This window comes from Nyctereutes procyonoides, unplaced genomic scaffold (genome assembly GCF_905146905.1).
Source record: "Nyctereutes procyonoides isolate TBG_1078 unplaced genomic scaffold, NYPRO_anot_genome, whole genome shotgun sequence".
Classification (NCBI taxonomy): domain Eukaryota; kingdom Metazoa; phylum Chordata; class Mammalia; order Carnivora; family Canidae; genus Nyctereutes; species Nyctereutes procyonoides.
The window spans coordinates 1804244-1831016 of NW_026575128.1; the positions used below are offsets into that span (position 1 = coordinate 1804244).

General features: G+C 62.8%; 1 protein-coding gene across 1 annotated transcript; it reads right to left on the reverse strand.

Annotated features, from left to right (window-relative positions):
* Nucleotides 1-927: 927 nt before the first annotated feature.
* Nucleotides 928-21248, reverse strand: FOXO6 (forkhead box O6). The gene is made up of 2 exons (XM_055341803.1): nt 20711-21248; nt 928-2322 (listed from the first exon to the last, which is right to left on the reverse strand). Exons 1-2 carry the CDS (start codon nt 21140-21142, stop codon nt 1012-1014), a joined length of 1743 nt encoding a protein of 580 aa, XP_055197778.1. The 5' UTR covers nt 21143-21248; the 3' UTR covers nt 928-1011.
* Nucleotides 21249-26773: the final 5525 nt, after the last annotated feature.

The window sequence follows — 26773 nt, forward strand, 5'->3', positions numbered from 1 at the left end:
TGTGTTGAGCAGACAGGCATCAGGGAACGCTGACGTATACTCAGACACAAAAGCCACAAGAGGGGCTCAGGCCCAGGGAACACCCACCCTCCCACCCCGCTTCCCTGCCAATGCCCCTCCTCTGCCAACCACCGGCCCCCCCGGCCCCCAGCCCAAGGCGCGGGAAATATTTAAAACAATTTTATTCATGAAAATATGCTGTACAATGCACTCTACACGGCCTCGACACGGCACACACGCACACGCACACGCTGACGGCACGGCCACGGTACACTGCCTACGACATGCGCCGGGGACGCCGCGCCCACAGCCCGCCCCGACCGGACACTTATAAATACGGGGGAGGAGGCAGGACTGGGGCGGAGACAGGGGTGTCGCTGGGGGGGATCCGGAGCTGAGGCCTGCTGGAGAGGCTGAGACCAGTACTGGGGGGTGGGGGGGGCGGGGATGGGCAGGGGGATTGCCTCCAACCTGAGAGGAGAGGGGTAGCTGGGGCCTGCGGGGCTGGGGGGGGTGAGCCCTGGGAGTGGGGCCCCTAAGGGTGGTTTAAGGGCTGAAGGGAAACAGCTGGGGGTGAACAGCCAACAGGTAGGTGTGAGTGCTTCCAGGGACGGGGGCGGTGAGGCGGTTCCTGGCTCCGGGTGGGTGAGGCTGGGAGGGCGGGAAGGGGTCAGCTGGGGATGGGCGGGCGGTGGGCCGCGGCGAGGGCCCGCAGATGAAGCCTGGGGGCTCGGAGGCGCCCCCAGCCCCGTGCCGCCCCTCCTGGTCGGCGCCCACCTGGCTCGTCCCCACCGCCACCGCCACCGGCCCCAAGCCCGCGGGGCCCCGCGGGGCCCGGGTCTCAGGAGCGGGCGGGAGCGGCAGGTGCCCCAGCGCCCTCCTCCAGCGCCGCCCCCCCCAGGGTCCTCCCGCGGGGCCGAGGTCGGGGTGGGGCCCAGGGGGTCAGGACGGGAAGACGAGCCCTCGCCGGGGCGGGGCGGGGGGGGGGCGCCCGGGGGGCGCGGAGGCCGCTCAGCCCGGCACCCAGCTCTGGTTGGGGGGCGGGGCCCCCGCCAGGCCGGGCGGCGGCGGGGGCAGGGCCGAGTCGAAGTTGAAGTCCATCTCGTCGCTGTCCATGAAGTCGTTGAGGATGATGGACTCGACGTCGCACTCGAGGCTCCCGCTGAACATGTCGAGGTCCAGGTCGGCCGGGAAGCGGTCGGGCGCGGCCCCCAGCGGCCCGGCGGCGGCCGCCGCGTACGGCCCGGGCAGCGCGTCCAGCAGGAGGCCGGCGGGCGGGGCCCCGAAGGCGGCGGCGTGGCTCGGGGGCGCCAGGCCCGCGGCGCCCGCCTCGCCGGGCAGCGTCATAAGGCTGATGGGGTGGGCTAAGGCACTGCGCGAGGGCGCCGGCGGCGCGTACGGGGCGGCGCCCTTGCCGGGGCCGGGGTAGGCGGCCGCGCCCGCCAGCGCCAGCTCCCCGGGCGCGCCGAGCACGGGGCCGGGCCTGGGCGCGGGCGGCGGCGGCAGCAGCGCGGGCAGCGCCCCCGGGCGGAAGGGCGCGGCGGCGGGCGCGAAGCTGGCCTGCTTGTTCTCCTGGATGGTCTGCATGGGCAGGCGGCGCAGCGCGCCCAGCGCCGGCGGCCCGAAGGCCGCGCCCGCGCCCCCGCCCGCGCCCCCGTAGGCGCCGCCCTTGCAGCCGCCGAAGTAGGCGGGCGTCCCGGCCCGGGCCCGCGGCCCGTACGCGTCCTGCGCGCCGTCCAGCAGGGCCTCGGGCAGCCCCGCGCCGCCGCCCCCGCCGCCGCCGCCCCCGCCGCCGCCCCCGCCGTGCAGCCCCAGCGCGCCCCCCAGCTCGGCCAGGCGCGGCAGCTCCCCGGGGCAGCGCGCCCCCAGCGCGGGCGACAGCGCGCTCGCCGGGCTCGGGTACATGAGCGGCGACGACGGCGCCAGGGCCTCCAGGGCCTCGTCGTCCTCCAGCTCGGCCGCCTCCCCGAGCAGGGGCCTCCCGCCGCCGCGGAAGTCCGCCCACGCCTCGTAGTCGTCGCTGGCGTGCGAGGCCGGGCTGGTGGCCCACTTGGCGGCGGCGGGCACGGGCCCCGGGGCCGGCGCGCCCGGGGGGCTGTCCTCGGGGCTCCTCTCGGGCGCCTGCAGCTGCTTCTTCTTGCTCGCCTTGCCCTTGATGCGCAGGAACTTGGCCCCGTTGTCCATGGACACGGCCCGCCGGCGCGGGGTCTTGCCCGTCTTTCCGCCCTCGGGGTTCAGCATCCACCAGGAGCTCTTGCCCGTGCCCTCGTTCTGCACGCGGATGAACCGGGTGTGCAGCGACAGGTTGTGCCGGATGGAGTTCTGTGGCCAGAGACAAGGGGGGGGGGCGAGGAGGCCAGGAGGAAAAGAGGAGGAAGCGATGGAAGGACGAGGGGCAGAAAACAGAGGAAAAAAAGAGAGAGAAGAGGAAGGAGAAGGGGCAATGGGAAGAAACGTGATGGAGGGTGAATGGGGTGAAGAGGGGGAAGACAGGTGTAAGTAAAGGTTGGACGGGAATACCCACCTTCTACCCCAGCACGCACCGCTCCACTCTTCCCCAACACACACACACACACACACACACTCGCGCGCGTGTGGCCCAGAGGGTGGGGCTGCAGCTTTGGGCCTGGCCTGTCCCCAGAAGGCGTGGCACAACCGGAGGGCTACTCCCCAGGAGCTGCAGCAGGGCCCCCTCTCCCCAGCCCAGCCCCGCCTGGGGCTAGCCAGGCTGCCAGGGCCCCCCAGCAGATTATGTAAGGGCTCCTGCCGCCGCGGCTCATTTGTCTGCCCCCCTCCCTCCCCAGCCTGGCATGGCGCCAGGAGCCCGAAAACCCAGGGCTCCAGAAATCAATCTCGCGGTGACTGATTAAGCCCTGTTTAGAACTAATTGCTCTTTCGTGTGTGGGGAGAATAAATTACCTGCTTTAATTTCGTGTCTTTAAAATGCAACTGCAGGTAGAGAAGACTGTTAACCCTTTGCTGGGAGGGCCTGGCCAGGGAAAGCAGAAAAGGCTGGGGGTCCCCAAGGTGGGGACAGGCCCGAAACTCTTCTGAAATTTCCCCCAAGTCTTGTGAGCGCCTGTCAGAACTATAGAAGCCTAGATTCCCAGCAAGCCCCTCCAAGCACATCCATCAGCCATGGGGACCTCAGGCCCCACCTCTGCTCAGTGCCCACCTTCAGGCCGGCCCAGCTCCCAGCCTGCGCTCCCGCCAACCACCTGAAGCGAAGGAGCTTTGCCCCCAAAGCCTCCTTCTGATAGAAGCTTCACAAAGTCCCCATCAGGTGGCATAACCCCCATTTACAACCAGAAGACTAAGGCTCAGAGGGGTGAAGCGGCTTGCCCAGGGCTACACGCAGGGCCCCTTCTGCTTGTCCCTCCCTGGGCCCCACCTCTCCCAGTCCTGTCCACGCTTTCTAAATTTCTGCTGCTCCAGTCTCTAATGCTCCCCCTGTCGAAGCCTGCTTTTGCAAGAAGGCGGGGTTGGGGGAACAGGGGGGTGGGGGCCATAGCTCCTGCGACCTGGCTCCCCACAAGCACCTCAAGGAGGACTTGGGGGCTGCACCTGCCCTGCCCCACCTCTGGGGCCTGCCGCCTGGGGGCCTTGACCTCCCGACTCAGGCACTGCTGTGGAAGGAGCATGGGCTGGGCTATCGGAAGGGCTGGGCGGGATGCCTGGCTCTTTGCAGCCACCCAGCTATGTGACCATGGCCATTGACTCCACCTCCGTGAGCCTGTGCCTCAGTGAACGACGCTGACCAAAATGGGCACCATTCAGTAACCGCCTCAGAAGGCTGTTAGATCACTGCCTGGGGTGATGTGTGTGGGCACCTGTTAGGTGGATGCACCAGGTGCTCATAAACACCGGTTAAAGGCCTCACTCTGGCCAGAAGACCACACTGTTAGATCACCCAGCAGACCTGCTCTGTCTCTACCTCCTTAATGTCGTGACCTGAGTATAACTGTGCTAGGCACCAGCAAGTCTGGGAAGCTGGCATCACCCCATCTCACTGTACCGGGGAACAGAGGCCCAGAGGCATGATGTAATTCGCCCAGGGTCCCACAGGCAGCGATGCCAGGTACCACTCCAGATCCACCCAGCTCTCGGACCTATTCTTAACCTGTTTGTCCACCAAGCCCCATAAACCACTGACCAGTGAGGGCCCTCCCTCCTGCCTCCTTCCACCAAGTCTCCAGAAGGAGGGCTCCTTCCCCACTCACGCTCCCAGCTCCTGGGACCTGATTCTTCAGGCACCACTCCCTCCCTCCCTATCGCTGGCACTTTCTGGTCTTGGGAGGTGACAGCTCCAAGGCCCCTCCCAGCATTGCCCTGCCTGGCTTCTCCTGGGACCCTGTGAAGAGGGGGAGAGGAAGCCCCGGGGAGTGGTGCTCCCTCCAGTGGATACCCCCTTCCCACTCCTGCCCTTGCACCTGGCTCCCTAGCCCCTCCTGCACACCTGTGTTCAGAGGCCTTGGGGGCCTCCGTTCTCCTCATGGGACTGTCTGGCTTCACAGAGGCTCCACCTCCCAGCTTCTCCCGCTGGAGGTCGGGCAGGCAACACCTCTTCATCAGTGTCACTATGTGCCAGCCTGGTTCTGAGTGCTGGGGGGCGCGGGGGCGAGGGGGGGGAGAGAGAGGGAAGGACATCGCCAAGTGCCAGCACCCACTCAGTACCTGCTTGTTCGGCCCTAGGTGTTAGAAGTACTTTATCTCCCGCATTCTATCAAACTCCATACAAGTCAGGGATTGGGATCCCCATCTCAAGATGAGGAGAGTAAGGCTCAGAGAGGTTAAGCAAGCTGCCAGTCCCACAGTTCAAATGGCAGGGCCAGGTACTGATTTCAGGTGATTCTCACCCAAGTCTACAGGACGTCACATACCGCCACAGGAGAGAGAAACGAGTCCGGGAATTTCCAAAGAATCTTAGGAAGCCAGTACCCTAGTGCTTCTCAAACTTTCCATGTAAACTATCCCTAGAAGTTGGCAGCATGAGAAGACCAGGGGCATGGTGCAAGGTCAAAATTTCCTATTAAGTCTTGGGCTTCATTTTTAGCATTCAGGGGGATTTCGCATTGTACTTCTTAGCGCATCTAAGCTTTCTGAATATACAAATACTGTTTTAGATGATTTGTACCAAGAGTGCATGCTCTGGACCTATGAGGGTTTGCACTCTTCCCCACTGTGTTCCTGCCTGGTCGGGTACCCCTGGGAGCTGGAGCCCCAGCCTGGAACCACGGCAGGTCACTCAGAGAGAAGAAAGGACTCCCCCAAGGTTGCCCAGGACCTGGAAGCAGAGCAGGGATTTGAGCACGGGCCACCGGACCCCTGGTGTGGTGCTCTTCTCACCCCACCAAGCCTCACCTGAGCCTGTTTCCTCACCTGGACACTGATGAGATGTGCCAACTGTACTCTGTGACCTTTTCAAACATGACACTGAAAGTTCTGTGGACTCATTCAGTCCACAGGTTTTCAAACTTTTTTTTTTTAAGATTTTTATTTGATTGCTTCTCGGCCTTTTGGGTAAGATCAAGTGTAAAGATTTTTATTTGAGAGAGAGAGAGGGAGAGAGCATGACTTGGGGGGGTCAGGGAGGGGCAGAGAAAGAGAAGGACAAGCAGACTCCCCACTGAGTAGGGAGCCGGATGCCTCCTGCCCAGGCTCAATCCCAGGACCCTGGAATCATGACCTGAGCCAAACAAAGGTAGAAGCTTAACGGACTGAGCCATCCAGACCCCCAAACTTTTTTTTTTTTTTTTTTTTTTTAGGTAGTGGAAGTCTGTTCACAAATGGAATCTAATGCAAAATGGAGTGTCACACTCAAGCCATCAGGGAGCAGGGGCGGGGTGCCTGGAGCTGGGCTGGCTCGGCACCCCTGGCGCTCTCACAGGAAACCAGGCCCCCGTGGAGGAAGGCTGCAGGCCAGATGGATGGGCAGTCAAGGCCTAGAAGGCTGCCATCACCCAGGGAGGGAGCCCAGAGCTGGATAAAGACCTAGGCCCCTTGCGGAGCCCAGGCTGAGCACCAGGTGTGCACCAGGGCTGTGGCCCCTGAGGGGAAGCCCTGGTCCTGCAGCCCAGTCAGGCTCCTTGGGGCCCAGCCACCTGGTACCAATCAGAGCTCCCAGCCAAGACCCAGTGGCAAGCACAGATCACAACTCACCCACGAGGCCTCCTGGGAGGCCAGAGGCCACGGAGGAGGTGAGGGAGGCAGAGGAGGGAGCCGCCTCTGCCAGGCAGCAGTAACCAGGGCTCCCTCTTAGAGTCGCCTAGCAACCCGCCACCACAGCCACAGCCCCGGCATGCCCGGGCTCCCCTGTGCCCAGAGCTGGGCCTGGCTTCTGGAGCCTCACACCTCCCACACCTCCCCGAAGGCCTGGAGCAGGTTAACAGCAGGGGGGGGATGGACCTCGCTGATTTGGGAGGGGGGCCATCACGGAGCAGAGGGAAGGCACAGCAGAGGACATCCGTGCCCACCCCGCTCTCGCTCAGAACCTGGGGCTAGGGAGGCTGGGCCCCTGGGGCTCAGCCACCGGGGGAGAGGAGGCTGGTGCAGGGTAAAGTGCATGGGCTCTGGGTTGGATCTGGATTCCGGTTTTGGCTCCAGTACCCCATGAGCAGCTCAACTCTGGGGCGGGATGCTTTGAACCTCTATTTCCTCAAACAGCTACCTGCTTCCACTCTTGGTCCCCACAGCCCTCCACCACCCAGCAGAGTGGCCCTTTAAATAACTTGGATCGTGTCTAGTCTTGCCGGACCCCTCTGATGCCCCCTATCTCAGAGTAAAGAAGGCAGGCCTTGCCCTAACCCACAAGCCCCTCCACGACCTCTCAGACTCCTCCCCTAACGCTGTCCCGTTTGATCTGCTTGATTCCTCCCTCTAGTTCCTTGAACCTGCTGGGCGCGGTCCCACCCTGGGGCCTCTGCCTCAGGGGAACACTGTTCACCCAGATACCCAATCAATCTCTCATCACTCTCCAGGCTGTGTTCAGATGGGATCTTTTACCCAACCCGACCGCTCTCACCATTTTCTCCTCCTCCCTGCCATTTCTTGGCCCCCTTACTTGCTCTCCACTTTTCTAAAGCAATGATCACTTTCTTAATTAATAGATCATTTGTATATATATATATATATATATATATATATATATATATATATATATATATAAAGAAATTAATATAGAAGTTATATATAAATATGTAATTTTATTTAGATAGTTTTGTGAGGGATTTTTGTCCACTTTTGACTGTACCCCAGGTGTTCGATACACACGAGGCATCTAATAAATGTTCACTGATTGACTGAAACAGAGAGAGAAGGGGGGTGAGACTGGGTTGCAGGGACAATTAAAGAAAACTAGGCCGACTAGCTTCCCCACACTGGGCTGAGAGAAGCGAACACAGAATGAGAGCCGGGCATGGGGTGGAAGGAAGTGGGGAGCAGCCCGATCCACAGACGGCAGCGCAGAGGAGGCTCCGGGGTTCCGTGAGAGGTGAGCAAGGCCTCACGGGGGGAACGTGCACCTGCACACCTGCGCACCCCGCCCGGCTCCTCCCGCTGCCCAGATAGGCTTGGGCGATCCAGGGCTCGCTGGGGCCAAGGTTTCCGAGAGAGCCTGTCCCGCCGGGGCCAGGGGGGAGCCCCGGCGGGGAGACAGCCACCTCCTCCTTGCTGACGGTGCCTCCCTCACGGACAGGGTCTGATCCATTTGGTGGTGGCAGCTCATCTATCCAGCAGGACGCTCTCATTTATTCCCAGGACACCCTTCGCCCACGAGCAGTAATGCATTCATCTGACAGCACAACCCCATTTATCCAGCACCCCAGTCCCATTTATCCAGCAAGTACAACCTCATTTGCTAACAGCACTCCATTCACCTGACGGGCCCCCTCATCTATCCAGCAGGACACCCTCATTTATCCTCCAAGTCGGAGTCTCGCCTTCTGCCGGTGGTGGGCTGTGTTCTCTGACGGTGTAACCCGGCCGGTCCGGCAGGACGTCATCTCTCCTACAAGTACTCTTCATCCCCTGACAGGACAACCTCATCTATCTAATAATGCAGCCTCACCTTGCCTCCAAGTACCACCTCATTCCCTGACAGTACAACCTCGTTTATCTTCCACTACAACCTCATTTCTCCTCCTCGCACAGCTCCATTCCCTGATAGCTCGCCCTCCTCCAGGCCAGAGCCCGCCAGAGTCCCAGGGGCTGAGGGGGGGGTGCAGGGGGGAGGCGGGGAGGGAAGACCTAGAGAGAAGAGTGGTCTCACCGCTCCTTTCCCCTGCCTACAGAGGGCTGCCTGGCGCTAAGACTGTATCTGATCTTCGCCTGCCCCCGCAAGGGCCCAGGGACCCCGAGTTCTAGTCCTGCAAGGGCCCAGGGACCCCGAGTCCTAGGTCGTTCAGCCCAGCCAGTGCCCCACCATTACTCCACTTTCCATTCTGTCCCCTCTAAGGCTCAGAAGGGCCCACAGGACTGATTTCCTCCAGCTCTCCAGGAGGGAAAAGATCCCACCTGATTTGATCTGTAGCTTTTGCTGATTTCTGCGGCATGGATACTCCCATCGCAGCCAATTTTTAGCTGCCAGCATGACGTCACCGAGTACAGAACTGGGAAGAAGTGTGCAGGACCGGCTCTTCCGAGCCAAGGCTGCCAGCTCTAGCACACCGCGGGCACGGGCTTCAAATACCAAGGCAGGAGAAGGGCACCACCTACCACACGCCAGGCCCCGGCTGGGTCCTTCAGACACATTTCTTCTTTCAGTCCCGATAACCACCCTGCAAAGCGGCGCTGCTATTTGACAAAGTGGGGAAGTGGGCTTGGGAGGGTAGAAGGACTACCCAGGTGATGAAGCTGGGAAGTCCTGGAGGCAGGTCGGGGTCTCCAAGCTGTCGGGTTCCAAAGCCAGGGCTCTCCCCACCCGCTCCACCTGGGTGGCAGGGGACCCAATCCCGCCCACCTCAGCAGCCATCCTTGCCTTGGTTCTCAAGCCCAAGCTTCCTGGCTTTCAGCAGAGACAGGAGACCCAAGTCTTGTGTCCCCCACCCACCACGAGTCCTATGCTACCTCCTGGCCTTCCTGACATCCGGGGAATCCCAGGACCTTCCCAGTTCAGTCCTAGGACTTGCACCCATCCAAGCCCAGAGCTGGGTATGGGAACCTCTCCAGGTTCCATCATTATCTGAGGTTTGGCTCAGCCCCTCCCCTAGGAAGCTGACCTTGCCTACCCAAGGGTGGTGATGATCCCTGGTCAGAGACCACCCCTGGGCCTATGCAAGTTCTCTGATCTCCTCCATGGCTCCTGTTTGCCCTCTCCCTCCCTCTGTTCCTCTCTCCCTGCATGAAGAAAGGTTGAGAGCTGGGCTGGAATCCCAACTTCATTCATGTGACCTTGGGCCTCCCCTGTAAAAGAGGGTAACAATATTCATGGGGAGGGCTGGGACCCAGATGGGATCCTGCATGTCACGAATCTCATCCTCTCCCTGACTCAGAGCCCTGGGAGCAGCCCCTGTCCCACCCTGTACCCCACACCCACTCTGGAGTCCCAGGCTGGCCAGACAGACACTCTGAGGGTCCCTTGCTCTGCCACCTGGGCTAAAGCTGGGATGCTCAGTCCAGGCAGGCTTCCTGGCAGAAGGGGGTGACCTGGAGAGGCCTGAGGCCATGTGCAAATCCTTGGCACCAGTGTGTGTAGTGGAGGAGGAGCAGAAGGGCAGGCAGGGGCATCAGGGCAACAGGTGTCCATAGGTGACTGGGCTTGGGGTCAGCAGTGGAACAGAAGCAGGCAGCCAGGGGCCAAGAGGAACCAAATGTCCAAAGCAAAGCATGAGGTCAAGGACAGGCCCTAACATCCCCCACCGCCACCCCAGAGATAGCAGAGCCCGCACACCTCGGCTGGGTACAGGCAAAGCAGCGGCAGAAGTCGAAGCTCACCTCTACTCAAACCCCACGGCTCCTCGTCTCCTGGGGGCTCGGGTCCAACTCCAGACTGACACAGAGGAGCCCTGAGGCTCTACGGCCTCATCAGCCCCATGCCCTTCAGCCCCCTCCCCGGGCTCCAGCCACCCGGGGGGTCTTACACTGCCTGCCTTCAGCACTCTGCTCCCGCTGCCCCCCACTTCTCTGCTTGACCCGTTCCTGCTGCTCCACCAAGGCAAACTCTGTGATGTCTCTCTACTTCCCTCTCCAAGTCCCAAAGGTGGTGGCTCCCACCTCAGCGCTGCTGCAGGAACATAACCACGACCCAGCGCGACACCGGGTGCGACACTGGGTATGACACTGGGTGCGACACTGGGTACGAGTGGGCCTCCACACTTGAACTCGGCGGGGCAGCCCTTGGAGCACAGGCTGGGGCTCCGGGAAGCCCTAAGCCACGTGGGCCTGGTGCCGTTCCTGGTCCCCAAAACCTCAGGCCAAAGCTCTGGGCCTCGCCTCCTGCCTCGGGCTCCCGATCCTGCTGCCTCCGCCACCTCCCTGCTGCTCCTCAGCACTTCCAGGCTCCCGAGGAGAATTCAGTAAAGGAAAGGTACCAACTACCATTTACTGAACACTCCCTACGTGCTATGCGCCGCGCTGGCACGACGACACTTCAAATCTTACCGTCTTTTTAACAATCCTCTGAGTTGGCTTAGTGTGCCTATTTCACTGCTGGGAAACTGAGGGTCCAGGAGACAGATGGAGCTGCCCCAGGCTGCATGATGTAAGTTAGTGGTGGGGAAAGGGAGTCACACCCAAGGCCTTTCCTCTGCCTCCCACCCGGAGATGCCTCTGAGGAGGAGCCAGGCCGGAAAGCAGCTCGAGGGGGTGGGAGGGGGGTGAGGCTGTCCACCCTGGCTCATGGAGTCCTCCAAAGATTCTTTCCTCCCTCATCCAAGATTAAAGGGGATCCCTAAATGCAAAGCCATTCTGGCCTCTCCCTATCTCTCCTCAGTGTGAACCCCGTCCTTCCCTCCGCATGCAGCACCTCCCTAACACCCCTGCCCCAGGCCCTGGGAGCAGCTGCGGTGACCTCACCCAGCCCTGCCTTGGGCCCAGCTCTGGGGAGGGCCCAGCAGCTGTGCCCCAGCCCTGTAGGCTGGGTCCTGGGGGAAAGAGGAAGAGTGGGCACAGCGCCAAGAGAACCATCTGCTCTCCCGGGGGCATGGCCACCCGCACAGACACTGGCCTCACCCCCAGGGGCTGCCCTTGGCCCTCTATCCCCATGCCAAGGGGCTCCAGGAGCCCAAGGCAGCCCACCCAGACCGGGGCACCAGCCCTCATCTGCCATCTGTCTCTGGATACTGAGAGGTCCTTGCAGGACATGTTGGAGCGTGAACGTCCACTGAAAAATGAACAAGTGCTCAGGGTAAGCTCTGGGTGTAGAGGCCAGAGGCCAGGGCTGGGTGTGCGGAGCCCTGCATGCCCAAGCCCCAGCCTAGCTGCGCTAACAGCCTGAGATCCCCTGGGGGGAGGGGGGCCTCCATCCCCTCACATCTGCTCAGCTGGCAGGTGCCTCTGGCAGAGGGCAAGCCCCCCTCCCCCACAGCCCCAGCTCAGGTTACAGAGCCGGCAAGGCCAGCAGAGGACAGGGGGAGGGGACAGACGGGGTGGAGGAGGCAACACTGCTTCCCAGAGTGTTGGGGGAGGGGAATTCGGATCTCTAGATGGGACTCAGAGCCAGAGAGGGAAGGGCCATGTCCAAGGTCACACAGCCTCCTCGTGGGCAAAGAGACGCCCGCGTCCAGGGGCAGGTGGCCCTGAGTTCAAGGGTGACCTTGAGCAAACCACTGCCTTCATCTGTGAAAATAGTGAGTCTTAAACCTGCCTGCTGGCCTCCCAAGGCCACAAGGAAGGCTCTGGAGGCCAGAAAACAGTGGGCCAAGCTAGAGGCAGGTGGAAGCTTGGACATCCTGAAGAGCCGCCACCTTGGGGAGGGTAAGGGAAGCATCAGAGGAAGGACACCCTCCCCCAACACACACACACACACACACACACACACACACACACACACACACACACACACCTGTGTCTCTCAAGGATCAGGACCCAGGATCCCCACCCTACACCGCAAAGGGGAAGGGATTCCTTTCCTTTCCCAGAGCAACGTATAGCCCTAAGGGTGTCTGCTAGGATTTCTTGGGGACCTTATTACACGGATCTCTCCTGTTACTCTCACAACAAAGCCTGGGCATGAGAACTATTATTATCCCATTTTGTAGAGGAGAAGACAGGCTCAGTGGCCGAAGGCCACGTAGACGGTGAGCAGCAGAGCTAGGTTTGCTCCTCCCTGCTGCCTCCAGGACTCCTCACCACACCACCGTCTCACCTCTGAGATCCCCCAGGTACCAAAGGTTCCCGCAGGGCACCTCAGGCCTGCTTCTTGGACTCTTTGGGCCCCTACCCCCTCAGACCCACCTTCTCCCCTGGTCCCCAGCATCTGGGTGCCCAAAGCCACTCTTTCCCCCTTGTCCACACCAGGCCTGAATGATCTGTCTGCCTCTGTCATTCCCCAGCTAGGAGTGCCACTCCCCTGGCTGGATATTCAAGACCATTATTCCCCTCTGGCCCCAGCCTCAGGTCCTGCTGTGCTCTGACCAACAGAACCAGACCCCAAGGGGCTCCTAAAGAGTCCTGAGGCTCTGACCTCCTTTGTCTGGTTCCCCTCCCCACCTCCACATACCCAGAGCTCATTATTTGGCCTCCCCTCGTGACCCTGAGCAATCTTTATCCCGAATCAAATTCACAAGGCCTCATCTTATCTCCCCCGCTTGACCTGTGGGTCACTCGAGAGGTCAGGGAGCCAGACTGGTTCCTCTGAGCAGCACCGCAGTGGGGGGTTAACAGGTGTAAGCCTGGATTGAAGTGCATGGGGGAAGTTGTCATCAGCCTTGGGCCTGCAGAGGGGGGTGCAGAAGAGAGAGGAGTACACCACAGAACACCACGGCATAGCACCCGGGCATGCCGGTCTGAGCCAGGTACCCCTGGAGCATCCCCCAGGCTGGAAGCCTCAGGGCCACATTCTAAGAGGGAGCAGAGAGAGACAATGATGGGGATGGTGGGATGGGGTGGGGGGGACATGGTGTAGAGGGGGTGAGGGGTGTGTGTGTGTGTGTGTGTGAGAGAGAGAGAGAGAGCTTGGATTGGCTTGGCCTGAACACTGGGCTAGGGAGGAGTAGCCCGGGGAGTTTTATTTCTGTCACTTACAGCAGGATACAACGAAAGCCACTTTCTCCAGCCTTATTTCTTCCTAAAACAAGGGAATCACAGTAGCAGCCTCACAGGGTGCCGCGAGAGTTCGATGAAAGCATGTGTGTAACGGCACGTGGCGGCTGAATCCTGAGCTAGAACAGTTCAGGGTGGCTAATTCGAGGGTCAGAAGAGCAAGGAGTGGAGTGATCGGCTGGGACCAGGGGGCCAAGCGCTTGAGTGTCATGCTAAGGTCCCTGGAGGGGGCCCTGTTGGGACAGCACAACACTGTACACACACTGTACACGCCACACTGTGCACATCAGAGAACAGGGGCTGTGACTTGCAGGCCCTTCCTGGTCCAGAGGCTCACTGAGTATTTACACCAGCACGCGTCCTCCTGCAGCCACAGGCTCCCAGTGGCAGGGGGCATCAGCCCTGGCTGCTGGCGCTAGCCCCTCCAGCTGTGTTCATACCTAAGACAGGAGGGTGAAGGTGTTGGGGCTGGGGAGTCCGTCCCTTGGCCCTCAATTCTCTGGAGGGCCCAAAAAAGAGTGAGAGGGAGGGGAGGGGCTCCACCTGGACAGCCTGCTTAGAGAAGAAGCTGGTCTACACTGGGAGCAGAAGGGAGGGACACACAGGAGCCCGGGACACTGCCATCTGAGTCATTGGCTCAGAATCTGGTCCATCGGTACACAGTCCTATTAAAATCAGACCCTCAGAGGATCTGATATGGAAACTGGAAACCTGTATTATTTAAAAGCTTCTAGGTGACTCTGAGCATCAACCAGGTTTGCCAACAACGAAGGATTTAAGGCAGGAATTCTCAGAGAGATGTAGTAGGTTCCAGAATCACCTGGGAGGTGGGCCTGTATTCAGTCTCCCCAGCCTAGTTTCTGACGGGTGGCCCAAGGGCTCAGTCCAGGAGTCAGGAGCCACCTTGATGAGCATCTGTCAACGGCAGGGGGTATGGGGTGGAAAGGTGGTGGTGCGAGGGGGTCCTGAGGTTACAGGCAGCAGGGAAAGCAGGAAGGAGGGCAGTTCAAGCTCGGCTGGCTCCCAGGGGGAACTGAGGAGCCCCAGAGGGTTCTGGAGCATGAGGGATCCTTGGGGCAGGCGGGCTGGGGTGCTTGGGGCTGAGACTGCACAGTGCTGGGAGAAACATGGGAAAGACCGGTCGGTGTCTAAATCCAGCCTCAGCCTCGTCCCAGCCATGCTGCCCCGGCCAAGTGACTTCACCTTTCTTGGCCTCCATTTCCTTAACTGAAAAATGGGGCTATTAACACATACCTGGCAGGGTCCAGGGAGGATGTAAAACAAGAACGTACACATGTGAAGTGCCCAACAGCCTAGCACCCAGACGTTAATTCTCTTAATTCCTGTTCCCCTTCCCACAACAGGCACCCGCCCCCCAGACCAGAAAGGTTTCTCTGCAAAGAGTGAGGGCGGGGGGGAGGGGGGAGGGTGTGGGAGGCCCCTCCCCCACACGCCACCTGGCCCCCCTCCCACCTCCACATATGGGTTGGGGGGTGGGGAGAGGCAGCAAACAGCCAAACCCTCCCAAACAGGAGTTGGTTTCCATGGTAACCAGGGTGCCAGGAGGAAGGGGGGGCACTCCAGATCCAGCTGTCCCCCTGAGCGCCCTACCCAGGCCCCAGAGCCTTAGTCAATGCCCACCCAACACCCTGCACCCCCATCTGTCTGCTCTGGGGGCCCACCCCAGAGACTGCCAAGAGCACACCCTTCATTGTGTCCAAAGTATGTTTGCACCAGGGTATTGCCAGGGTCAGGGTAGGCCTCCCCAAGCAGGACCCAAGTTCTGGTCCATCCACACCTGTATTCACAGGCCCGCACTCCTGAGAAGTCCTATCAGTACTTCGTGCCTAGGTCCCAACTAACCGACCCCCCATGGCTCCTCGAACCAGAGGGCTTGTCAGCCTGAGGCCTGAAAGAACCAGGGATCCCGCGAAGGCCCTTTGGGTGCTGATGAGGACCTCGAGGATCAGAATGGGAGAGAGCCTTGCTCCAGCTCACACACTGGATCAGAACCCTGATGGGCGCTCTGTGGGTGCTCTGTGCACCCCTCCACCGCTCCGGATCCCACCCCTCTGGCTGACCCAAACCCTGAACTAATACACCGGGACAGAAGCGATGCCCCGGGGAGCTGGGCCGCTGCCAGGGAGAAGGAAGGAAGTGCTCACAACTTTGAGGCCTAATAGAAAGGGCACTCCTGCCGCAGCAGCACTCAGTCACCAGGGGTGTGTGAGCCGGGAACTGGGCCCGGAAGGTCATGCATGGTCCCATGACTCCCCACCGTAGAGCCCTCCAAAGCCTGATCCGCAGGTGGAAAGGGAGGGGGCAGTATGTAACCTGTTTCCCAGGTACCCACCCCCAAGCTGGGAGGCAGGCTTCTAGGCTGCAAATTGGGAGGGGCTGCTGGTGAGCCTCCCACCAGGTAAGGGAGGCAGTGAGGTGAGGAGGGGGCTCACCCTGCTATATACCCAGTAGGTCCATACCCCAGAAGCTTGTACCCACACCCCTTTGCCCCTCAGACGACGGGGACAGAGAGGCTTCCACGGCCCCCCGAGATCCCGTGTTGCGGCCACCACCAGCTGCCACTCAAAGACAAGACCCTGGGCTGCCAGGAACAGGCCTGTGCCCTCTCAAAATCCAAACACAAGCCCTCTCCTCCAGCCCCGGTGGTGCGGAAACAGTGGGAGTCAAGGGGTCAGAAAGGTGTTCAGTTCCCAGGCCAGACCCTTCCTAGGGATGGGACCTCGGGGCGAGTCACTTCTCCAACCGGGGGACAGGGATGCTCCTACACCCCCCAGAGAGCTGGTGGCCAAGATGTGAAGGGATCTGCGGGGGGCCAGGGGGCGCCCCTCTCCTGACCCTCTCAGCCCTCCGGGTCCCTGGCAGAGGCCCCCAACTCCAGGGGGTCCTGGAGCTGGAGACCTCCGGGTGTGCAGAGAGGGGGGCCCCAACCCGCAGAAAGTGGGGGTTGGGGGGCGCTGAACTTTCGAACCCGCAAACCCCCCCCCGCGCCGTTCATTACCTTAACACGAGTTAAAAATAACCGTCTCATCTCTTTAAATTAGTCTGTCTGCAATTACCGCCTGGCACGGCGCTGCCCGCCATCGTCCCGCTGGAGCGGCGCCAGGTGGCAGGCGGGGCCCTCACCCTGTCTGTCCGTCTGTCTGTCTGCCTCCGGGCCCTCCTTCTCCCGCAGCTACCCCAGGGGCCTCTTCCGCGGCCCAGACTCCCGAGCCCCCCAAGTTGCGCAGGGAGGGGGCCGGCCTGGCTGCAGCGAGGGGGCCCGGGGTGGGGGGGGCGCCCCGGGGAGCAGGGGACGGGGTGGGGGCTCCCGAGCGGGCTGCGGGGAAGGGGAGGGGGAGGGGGAGGGGCGCCGGGAGGCCCGGGAAGCCGGAAGGGCCCGCAGCGCGCCAGCGCTCGTGGGTGGGTGTGAGCAGGTGGCCGTGGGAGTCTGCCGGGCGTGCCAGCAACTGTGCCAGGAGCGGCTGGCACGGGCTCGTGCCCAGGAGGCGGGCAGCTGCCAGCCCCCCGCTCGTGCAGTGCGGGGGGTGAGGACACCCCCCAACCGGGGCTCACACCGCCTCCTCCCGCACCCCCACCAGCCCTTGGGGCTGGGGATCCCCGGAGGACAAAGGAGGAGGAGGGAGCCCTGCTGGAGCAAGCTGGAGGGAGGAGGGAAGGGGGAGCCCTCTGCACCGGCAGCCACTGCTCCTCCTGCCTGTAACAGGACCCTCCTCCTGGCCTATGGATGGGGGGGGCCCGGGGGCCCCCCTCCACCCTACCTAAGACCCACCGGCCAGCCCGGGCCACATGGGGGTAGCACCAGCCCTCCCCACCCCATCCCCCAACCGCAGGGCAGCTCCAGGCCCGGAGGGAGAAGGGAAGTCCCCATCCACTGTGCTCCTCCCCCATCAGGCCTGGGGACAGGAATGGGAGGTGTCCAGGCCTGGCCTGGGAGCTCTCAGGGGAGCTGGCAGCCAGGAAACACAAAAGCAGACAGAACAACTCCAGGGGCGCTAAGTGGAAGGAGCACCAGGACCCAGAGCAGCCCGGAAGGCTTCCTGGAGGAGTCCTGTGCTAGGGAAGGTGGGGCTGGAGCCTCAGGGAGGAGCCGGGAGGCTCCACCTGGATGCACTTTGAGGACACTGGCGAGTGAGGACAAGTCTCCTGTCCAAGCCCTCACCCGGGGCCTGGAGACCCTGTGTCCTGAGGGAAGCACCGCCAGCCCCTTTGGTGGAGCGCCCCCCCCCCACGCCCTTGGCGGGCCTCTCTGCAGGCTGCAGCCTCTTGGGGGCCCTGCACCTGCGGCCATCCTACCCACCGCACCTCTACCTCCCCAGGTCACGAGTGGGACCACAGGGCAAAAGCCAAGCACACGGGCCCTTCCGGGGCCCGGCCGGCTCTGCCCTCCCCATGCCACCTCCCTGCCGTCCCTTGAAGCTGCTGCTTCCGGCCTGGCCGCCCAGCCCTCTACCTCCTTGCCTTTGCGTCTGCAGTCAATATCCCTTGAGAGACTTTCTCCCAAATTCTACCCCCCAGCGAAGACAGCCCAGATCAAGTGCCACCTTCTCTGTGAGCGTTTGCCCGGGCTCCCGGGGGGGGGGGGGGGTAACCCGCCTTCCTTGCCCCCCCCGGCCCCCACCTCCCGCCCTTCCCGCCTGTAGAATACACAGCCTGGGTGTGGAGCCCTGATGCATCCTGAAGGCAGGCCCCATGCTTTCCCCTTTGGTCCTCCACCCTCCATCTGACACAGGGTTTGCTAAGCCCCAGGGATTTGGGTGCAACACTTGTGTGGGGGAGGGGAGGGAGGAAGGAACAATGGGCCCCAGCCCCCGCCCTGGCACCTGAGCTGTACCACAGCCTCTGCTAAAGCACAGGCTGGCTGGGAGTTGGGGATGGTCCCTCCACCAGGTTCCCCAGAGGGACTGAATGCTGAATGGGAATACAGTGGGGTGGCGTGGGCGGGGGGGGGGGGGGGGGGGGGGAGGGGGAGGTAGGAATGAGAGGAGAAAAAGGATGGGGGGTGGGGTAGAAGGAGGACAGCCACTGACCACATGAGATGGGGAAGGCCAGGGCCCCCCTCCAACAGCCCTCATCCAGTGCCTGGGTGGTCTCGGCCCAGGGCCCGGTCAGGAGCCTCAGGCTCCCTCTCCCATGCCCCAGCCCACCAGGGCGTCTTCCTTCTTGAGCCAGGTGCAGGGAGAACCAGTGTGTCCCCAGCAGCGTGGGGCCGTGGGAAGCACTGCCAACACGCAGGCAGGAGACCTGGGCCATCGTCCAGCACCTGCCGCTCACCAACAACCTGAGAAGTTCCCTCCCCTTCGGGGCCTCAGTCTCATCGTCCCAGAAATGAACTCAAGGGACCAAATTATCTCCCAGCACATTCCCAGCCACCTTCTAGGATTTAGATCTGCACCCCCCAGCCCGTTCTAAAGCCATCTGTGTCCCCCTCCCACACCCAGTGCCAGCAGGACACTATGGCAGAGGCTCCGTGGGGCCTCGGAAGGAGACACACCTGGACTGGAGTCCAGCCTTCCCATCCACTGACTGTGTGACCTTGGGCAGTTCACTCCTCCACTCTGCCCCTCAGCGCCCAGCTCTGTAAATGGTGACAGTGACAGCCACCTCGGGGACTGCTGAGAGTGTTAAGGAGACACCTGGCACCGACGCCTGAAGGTGCCTGGCACCTGCCACCCAGCAGCCCCTGGAAGCCCTGCCTTGGCCCTGAGACCCTCAGTGAACTCCAGCTCATGTCTCCTCCTGCCATCCTCCCCCCACCATTCCTGATCCCTCAAGCTCAGGTGGGGCTCCACCTCCTGCAGGAAGCCCTCCCTGGATTACTCTGGCCCACGGCACCCTCCCCAGCCTCGGCATCCTCTGCACCAGCCACCCGTTTCTCCACACTCTCACCAGACAGGCACCACGGCTCCTTAGTGCCAGGCTCTATGCTGGGTGCTGTGGGCACAGAGATTGCTCCGCCACTGCCACTGTCTTCTGACGGGTGGGTGGGGAGGGGAAATGTAACAGGACACAAAAGACTGAGCCTTATGACAGGCAGGGAGAGGGCCAGGGAAGAGGGAAGTCCTTAGCCAGCTCAAGAGGGCCAAGGAAGGCTTCCTGGAAGAGGCATCGGAACTCTGTGCTCCTGAGGACAAGAGCAACTGAAAGGTGGGACAGTGCTTGGGGACAGGGAAGCAGGGGGGCACCAAATCCCAAGGGCAGTACCCACTTAGGAGGAGTAAGTGTTCTCGTGGGGGCTGAGCCCAAGGAGGCTGGAGAGAGGATGTGGGAGGAAACTCATGGGGCCGCCTCCAACCTGTGCCTCCACCCCATGGTGGCCAGAGAGAGACACAGAATATGCCAGCATGAAGCCTGAGAGCCACGGGACCTGGCGGAGCACCGTGGCCCCTACAACGCAGCCCCCGGGCGACCGAGCTCGGTCACAAGGCTCGCCTCCTCCCAGGCACACCTTCCTCTGACCCTGGCCGCAGCCACTACCAGGCACAGACCCCCCCCCCTCCAGGCCTGCCTCCCTCGCAGAGACCCCCCCCCATAGGAAGCCTACCAGCTCACAGGCCCAAGGCACAGCACCCCCCCCAAACCTCCTCCTCCTTCTCCTGCAAAGGCATCGACTATCCCCACTCCCCCAACAAGATGGCCAGAGGAGGGTCTGGAGGCCACAATCCAGTCAGGCCCTTGCACTCTCCCAAGATGGCTCCCCCCTTTCCACTGGATGGCACTGAGGCCTCCCTAGGGTGCCCCTGCCCCTGCCCCTCCCCTCCCCTCCCCCCCGCCAATGCATCTGGGCTCAGGAAGCCAGCCTGGGGTGGGCAGGGACAGGTCCCCAGCCCTCAGCACCCTGCCCTCACACCAGCAGGGGTCATCACCCACCCACCGTGCTGATCCAGGCAGGGGGGAGACAGCAGCTGCCCCACGGAGAACTCAGATTCCAGGTCACCTGACCGGTTCCCCACCCCAGGCTGGCTGGTGCCCTGGGGTGAACTCTTGGCACCACAGGCAGAGCTGCGGGGGCTGGGGGCTCAGTCCTTACCCTGGGGCCAGCTCCAGGGAGGGCAGTGGGAGAGATCTGGGGAGAAAGCAGACACTGGCCCCAGGCCATTATTCCAGCTCTTTAAGGAGGGTGCCCTGGCGGAGAGGGTAAAACAAGAGTAACGCACAAAGCAAACTCGCGGGGGGCTTAAGTGGGGGCCCCCACACATCAGAGGCCTGGGAATGGGTTCCTCTGCTCTGCAGCCACGCACGGGGTGGCGGCGTCCCTGGGGGGCTGGGCCTCAAAGTGGCGGTCCCCGGTCACCTCGCCAGACCTCCCGCCCTGCACCCAGGGCACGCACACGGCTGCTCGCAGCGCGCCCCCGCCCGCCCGCCGGCCGGCCGGCCCCTTCCTCCCCGGCGCACACTCCGTGACCCCGAGGGGTGCCCCAGGGCCTCCCTCCCCTCGGCGCCCCCGGAGGCCCCGGCGGCGCCCCGGCCCCCCTCCCCGGCCGGACGCTCCCACCTTCCAGCCGGCCGAGCTGTTGCTGTCGCCTTTATCCTTGAAGTAGGGCACGTAGCGGACCATCCAGTCGTAGATCTGCGAGAGCGTGAGTCGCTTGTCCGGGGCGCTCTCGATGGCTTTGGTGATGAGGTCGGCGTAGGACAGGTTCCCCCACGCGTTCCGCCGCGAGCTCTTGGCTTTCCGCAGCGGCCCGACCTCCGCGCCCAGCGGCGCCGCCGGGGCCATGGCCGGGGCCGTCGCCCTGCGCTCCGGCCCGCAGTCCTCGGCGCCCTCGGCGCCCCCCGCGCCCCCCGCGCCCCCCGCGCCCAGCGCTCCGTCCTCGGCGCCCGCCAGGTCGGGCTGCGGCAGCGGCCAGGTGCACGAGCGCGGCCGGCTCTGCGGCGCGAAGTCCGGGTCCACGTCCACCTGATGCGCTCGCAGCTTCGCAGCCATGGTCCCGCCCGGCTCGGGCGAGGAGGGGAGGGAGACTCCGCGGAGGGCGGGCGGCTCCGGGAGCGGCGCGCCCCGGGGAGGCCCGCGGGAGGGGTCCCTGGCGGCGCCGGCTCAGCCGCGGGGCGCCATGGGCCGGGACGCCGAGACGGGGCGCTGCGCGCGCTGGGAAGCCCGAGGCGAGGGGAGGGTGCGCGCGGCGAGGCAGCGGCGGCCCCGGGGCCCGGCGGGCACACAGCTCGCCCCGCTCCGCTCCTAGCACCTGCCGCCTGCTTGCGCCTGCAGCCACCACCGCCACCGTCGCTGCCGCCGCCCCCCCGGCGCCCGCCCCGCGCGCGGGCCCCGCTCTCCCGGGACGAGGCCGGATTGCACCATGCCGGAGCCCGCGCCGCCGCCGCCGCCGCCGCCGCCGCCGCCGCCGCCGCCCCGCGAACGCCGCCGCCGCTCCGGCTCCAGCGCCAGCTCCCGCGCCCGCCGCGCTCAGCGCCGGCTGCACCTCGGGACGGGCGGGGGCCGGGAGGGGGCGGGCCCGGCGCGGGAGGGGGCGGGGCGTGCCCGCCCGCCGCCCCGGCCCTCCGCCCGCCCGGGCGCCCCGCCCGCGGCCCGGGGGTGGGGGCGCGGGGCTGCCGGCTCGGGGCGACCCCGCCGCGGCCCCCGCACGCGACAGCGCCGCCTACGGAGCCGGGGAGCCGCGGCGGGAGCGACCCCGCCCCCCGCTCGGCGCCGGGGGGGCGCGCGGGGGCGGGGCCCGAGCCCTCTCGTTGGTCCGCGGCCGAGCCGCCCCGCCCACGGGCTCGGCGGGATCCCTCCCGGCGGCGCGTCAGCGGGTTATTGTTACAACCCGGGGTTTCCCGGGCAACGGGGAAGGGGCGGGGCTCGGGGCGCTTGGCTCCGCCTCCTACTCCCGCGGGGAGTGCCCCGCCCCCCCGGCTCCCGACCCCGCGTTTCCAGTCTTGGAAACCCGATCGGGCGCCGGATGGAGCTGTCCTTTGTGCCCTGGGCTGCGCTGGGGACAGGGGAGGGGGATCCAGAATACCTGAGTTTGGGGCCACACCGGGCCGCAGTTGCAGCTTCCGCATCTGCACACGGCGTCGTCACGGGCTCTTTCTTAGGGGACCCGCGCACGGAGTTTAAGAGCCCCGCTTCTCAAAGTTTGACCTGCAGCAGAATCAGCAGAATCACCCTCACCCTGGAAAGCTCGTTAAAACACTGCTGGGCCCCAGCCCATAGGCCTGCGTCGGGGCTCGAGACTTTGCGTTTCTCCAAGTTCCCCGGTGATGCACCCGGATCGCAGTTCACAAACCGCTGTTTCGTAGCCTCTGGGAGGCTCCTGCGGGGGCTGTTGAACACATACTTGCCCCAAAGTTCATCCTGTTTGGGGAGAAACTTCTCATTGATTTAACAGACTTTTATTTATTGAGCACCTTTAATGCACCAGGCACTGTTCGGGCCACTCCGGCCAGAGTGGCAGGTGACAGACACAGATGAGGTCCCCACTGCACAGGCTAGCGGAGGAGTCCGAGGTTGACTGGATCATCATCCCACAGGGTCCTGGGCTACGTTTCCAGCCACCGCTCCACCTGCCAGCCTCTGCCCCCCCCTCCCCCGCCTGGGACACCCTTTCCCCTCCTCAGCGCCCTCATCGGAGATGGTCCCATTCCTCTAAGCTCAGCTCAAGCGTCAGTTCATCCTGACACCTTCTCTAGCCCCAGCTCCCACCACTAGCTCTGTTACCTGCTTGCCCACCCCCCTCCACTTGTGGCTCTGCCAGCAACACCTTACAGCCCTTAAGTATATCATTTCTCTTTTGCCCGCCAGGATACAGAAGCCTAGAGTGGGAGGTAAGGGGCCAGGACCAGGATCCCAGGCTCTCCAGCCAGGGTGGTACTGCATCTGGAGAGGCTGGAGACCAGCCTGGAGGCCGCCGCTTACCTCTTTCTCTGGGCATTCGGGGGCCAGACTCCACCACGGGAGACAGCCAGCTCTCAAAAATTCCTTCCTTCCAGCTTAAGCCTTGAGGAGTAGGGCCAAGGGTGATGGTGGGGGCAGGGCTGGAGGGGCCCCTCCTTGCTCTCCCCCCACCCCCCGTGGAAGTAGGCCCAGCTTGCAAATGCCTGGCATGGCATCTGCCTGAGTCACATCCCGAAGGCAGGGGTGGGCATGGGAACTGTTGGCTGCCCCCACTCTGCACACACACACACACACACACACACACACACACACCCTCCAGGTGGTTCTGTTTAGAGTCACGAGGGGCCTGAAATCACTGCTGGACCCCCTCCCACACTTTCTCCTATGCCCTGCCTGCCTGGGGAGCCCACACTGGGGGCAGCCCCCCGGGGTACCCTGGGGGCCACGCAGGCCTCTTGCCAGTCTCCAGCGTTGGCCCAGCCCGCTGTGTGAGACGGGGGCCTGCTGGGGGCCATACCAGAGCTGGGAGGATCCCTTAGCTGGGGGCCCTGGCACAGGCTGCCACTGCAGGGCTGGGAAGTCAGATTGGCAGCAATGCCGTGGAGGCTGACTCAGGCTCTGCTCGGGCCCCTGCCCCGCCCAGTGTCCACAGCTGCTGCTGGGACTCTCCTCTGGGACCCACGTGTGGCACACTCAGCCTCCCACACACACACTCAAACTCACACCTACCACAAATACAGACGCTCATTCTTTACTCACTACTTGGCCCCTGCTCACACATTCATTACGAGGCAGGATAACACAGTGATGAAGAGTATGGGCGAGGTACTTAGCTGTGCAAAGCCACTGTTTCCTGATCTACAAATGAATATCATCACAGCACTAACTTCGTAGGATATGTAAAAAATTCAACAAGATCACAAATGCCAGCACCAGGCTCAGAGTAAGTGCTCAGTAAATGCTAGCTGTTTTTATTAAGGTTACTGGGGCTCCTACACATCTTCCCTTCCTCCTTGCTCCGCTTCACACCGTCCCCCCTGCTCTCACCACGCACATACTGGCCTCCACCAGTGCACACTGGTTCGCTCACACACACATGCACCTGCCTACGTCCCTTGACTTGTGTCCCCAAAGCACACCCTCCCGAGGGTTCCCTTGGCCCCGGGGTCTCTCACACCCCGCCCCCCTCCCCCATGCTTGCTCTCCCCTGTATGCCCTCCTCACCTCTCCCACGTTCATTCCTGCACAAACAAGCCCCCACTTGCTTACCCTTGCGTGCCTCCCCGTTCTACACACAGGCTCGCTCGTTTGCTTCTGCTCACACCTTCCCATGCACTCGAACACGCTCGCATTCCAATGCCCGCACAACTCGCTGGCTCGTGCACCTACAGTTGCGGGCTTTACCCACTCAACTCGAATTTGGATCACAAAGCTCATACCTGGACACCCAAGCAATCCCAGTGCGTGCCTCGCTACCCCAGTGGTCCTGTCCCCTCCCCGTGACCAGTGCACGTTACACAGCTCTCCCTGCCATGAATGCGGACACGGCCCTTGGCGGACACCCCCTCGCCGGGCCCTAGGGACACTCCCCTCACCCTCACAGGACTGTCCTCTCCTGGGCTCTCCCCTCCTCCCGTGTCAGCTCCCCAGCCCGGCCCAACTCTCAGAATAGCCCCTGCCACCGCGGCCACTGCCACCTCCGCGCTGCCACTGCTGAGCTGTCAGGGCCCTCCAGAGCCCGCGTCCCCAGTGCTTGGTGCCAGCTGTCCCAGCTCACTCGGGGCAAGTGAGGACAGGAAGACTGGCTTCTCTAAGGTTTGCTGGGCATAGCCACTCCGCACCCCAAGAACCCTCTTCCAGAGCTCACCTAGAAGGAAGTCAGCTCTCGGGGGAGTCCACTGCCACTTGCCCAGTGCTCTCTGAGCCCTACAGGGTACTGCCTGTGTCCCCTGATTCTCATACCACCAGGTGAGGGCAGAGAAGCCTGCCTCCCCTTCGTGGCTCAGACAAACCGAGGACTGAGGAGGCAGCACAGTGATCTGGGAGCAGAGCCAGACCAGGGCCAGCCATTCCTAACCCCTCACGGGGAAGGGGGGGAGCAGGGGCTCAAGAGGACCCTCCCCTAAACCACACAGTTATCAAGAACCAGCCCCCCTGCCCACACCTTCTGGTGCTGAGCAGAGCCTGGTTGACATTTGATGCCACAGTTGTCAGGAAAAAAGAATAGCACAGGAGTGATGTCTGGGGACGCCTCTGGAGGGGAGGGGCTGGTGCCCAGACGAGGCCTCCAGGGGTGGAAATGGGGAGCGTCTGCAGAAGCCAGAGGGGACATCAGGACAGCTGGGAGAGCCTCCAGAGCAGGCTCAGGCCTGGCCCAGGGACAGTGTCAGGGAGTGGGTGGGGCTGAGCTGAGGCTGTGTGGTGGCGGAGGGGGACCGAGCGGCAAGGAGGGGGGCCCTCCTGACGACCCAAGCCTCCTTTGAGCTGCCTCCACAGTCCCTGCCCGGGGCAGAGAGTTCTGCTGGCTCTGGGCAAGCAGCGCAGATAGGGACTGCTGGGTGCCCAGGCGTTCCCCTGGGCCCGGGGGCCCTGCCGCAGCGGCTCTCCAGGCCAACCCTGCACACCATCCCATTCATACCCCTGTACGTTTCCCGGGGCGCTTCCGGTCAGCCCCTGCAGGGCACCTGCAGCCATGATCCAGAAGAATCTGCCTCCTTGGGAGCAAGATCTTTGCCCGTCCTGGTCACTGCTGTGTCCCTAGGACCTAGAGTAAGGGCCCACCCAGGGACCTTCAGCACGTTTGCTGAATGACAGAGTGAGCCCGTTTTGTTCTCCCAACCACCCTCACGGGGCAGCTGCACTGACCCCCAGGCCGGGCGGGATCACATGGGTAAGGCGCCTGGCCCAGAGCACAGGTCAGACCGACGCATGCCCCTCTCCGTCCTTCTCCACCATACGTTTGGCCTGATATTCTTAACATCTCAACAAAACCACGCCCGGGGGCCGTGAGGCCTGTACGTCACCCCTCTTTCTGCACAACAGGAAGGAGGCATATGTGTTTGCAGGGGGCTGCTGCAACAGAGCACCTCTGGGGCTTCAAAGGACGGTCTGAAATCAAGGTGTCGGCAGGGCCAAGCTCTCTGAAGGCTCTAGAGGAAAATCCCTGGTCACCTCTTCCCATTTCAGGTCATCACCCGCCAGCCTGGGGTTCCTGGCCTTGTGGACACATCGCTCCAGTGTCTGCCTCCTTCTCCAAGTGGAGCTCTCGCCTGTCTCTTCCCCAGGTCTCCGTGGGGCACTCTCTCGGCACCTCTCTTGTCCTAAAGCCAGCCACCCTGGATTGAGGGTCCACCCTTCTCCACTATGACCTAATCTTAACGAACTGCATTGGCAACGCCTTTGTTTTTAAAGCAGGTCACATTTTTGAGGCTCTAAAAAGAGAATGACTTTTTAGGGGGTGCCCTGGGGGGCGTGTTTCAACCTAGTACAGAGGCGTAATGGAAAAGCCGTAGGAGTTGGAGACAGGCGGCACCAGGTTTGAGTTCTGCCTCCTTCACTAAGAAGCTGTTTGACTTTGGACTTCTCTGCGTCTTGTTTCTTAGCCTGTGAAGTGAGGACAACAGCCCTGACCTCCCAGAGATGTGCAAAGGAAATGACACAGTGAGGACTTGACAGCAGAGCCCAGCAGAGGAATACCTAGCGTCTCACTGTGGCCTTGTGCCC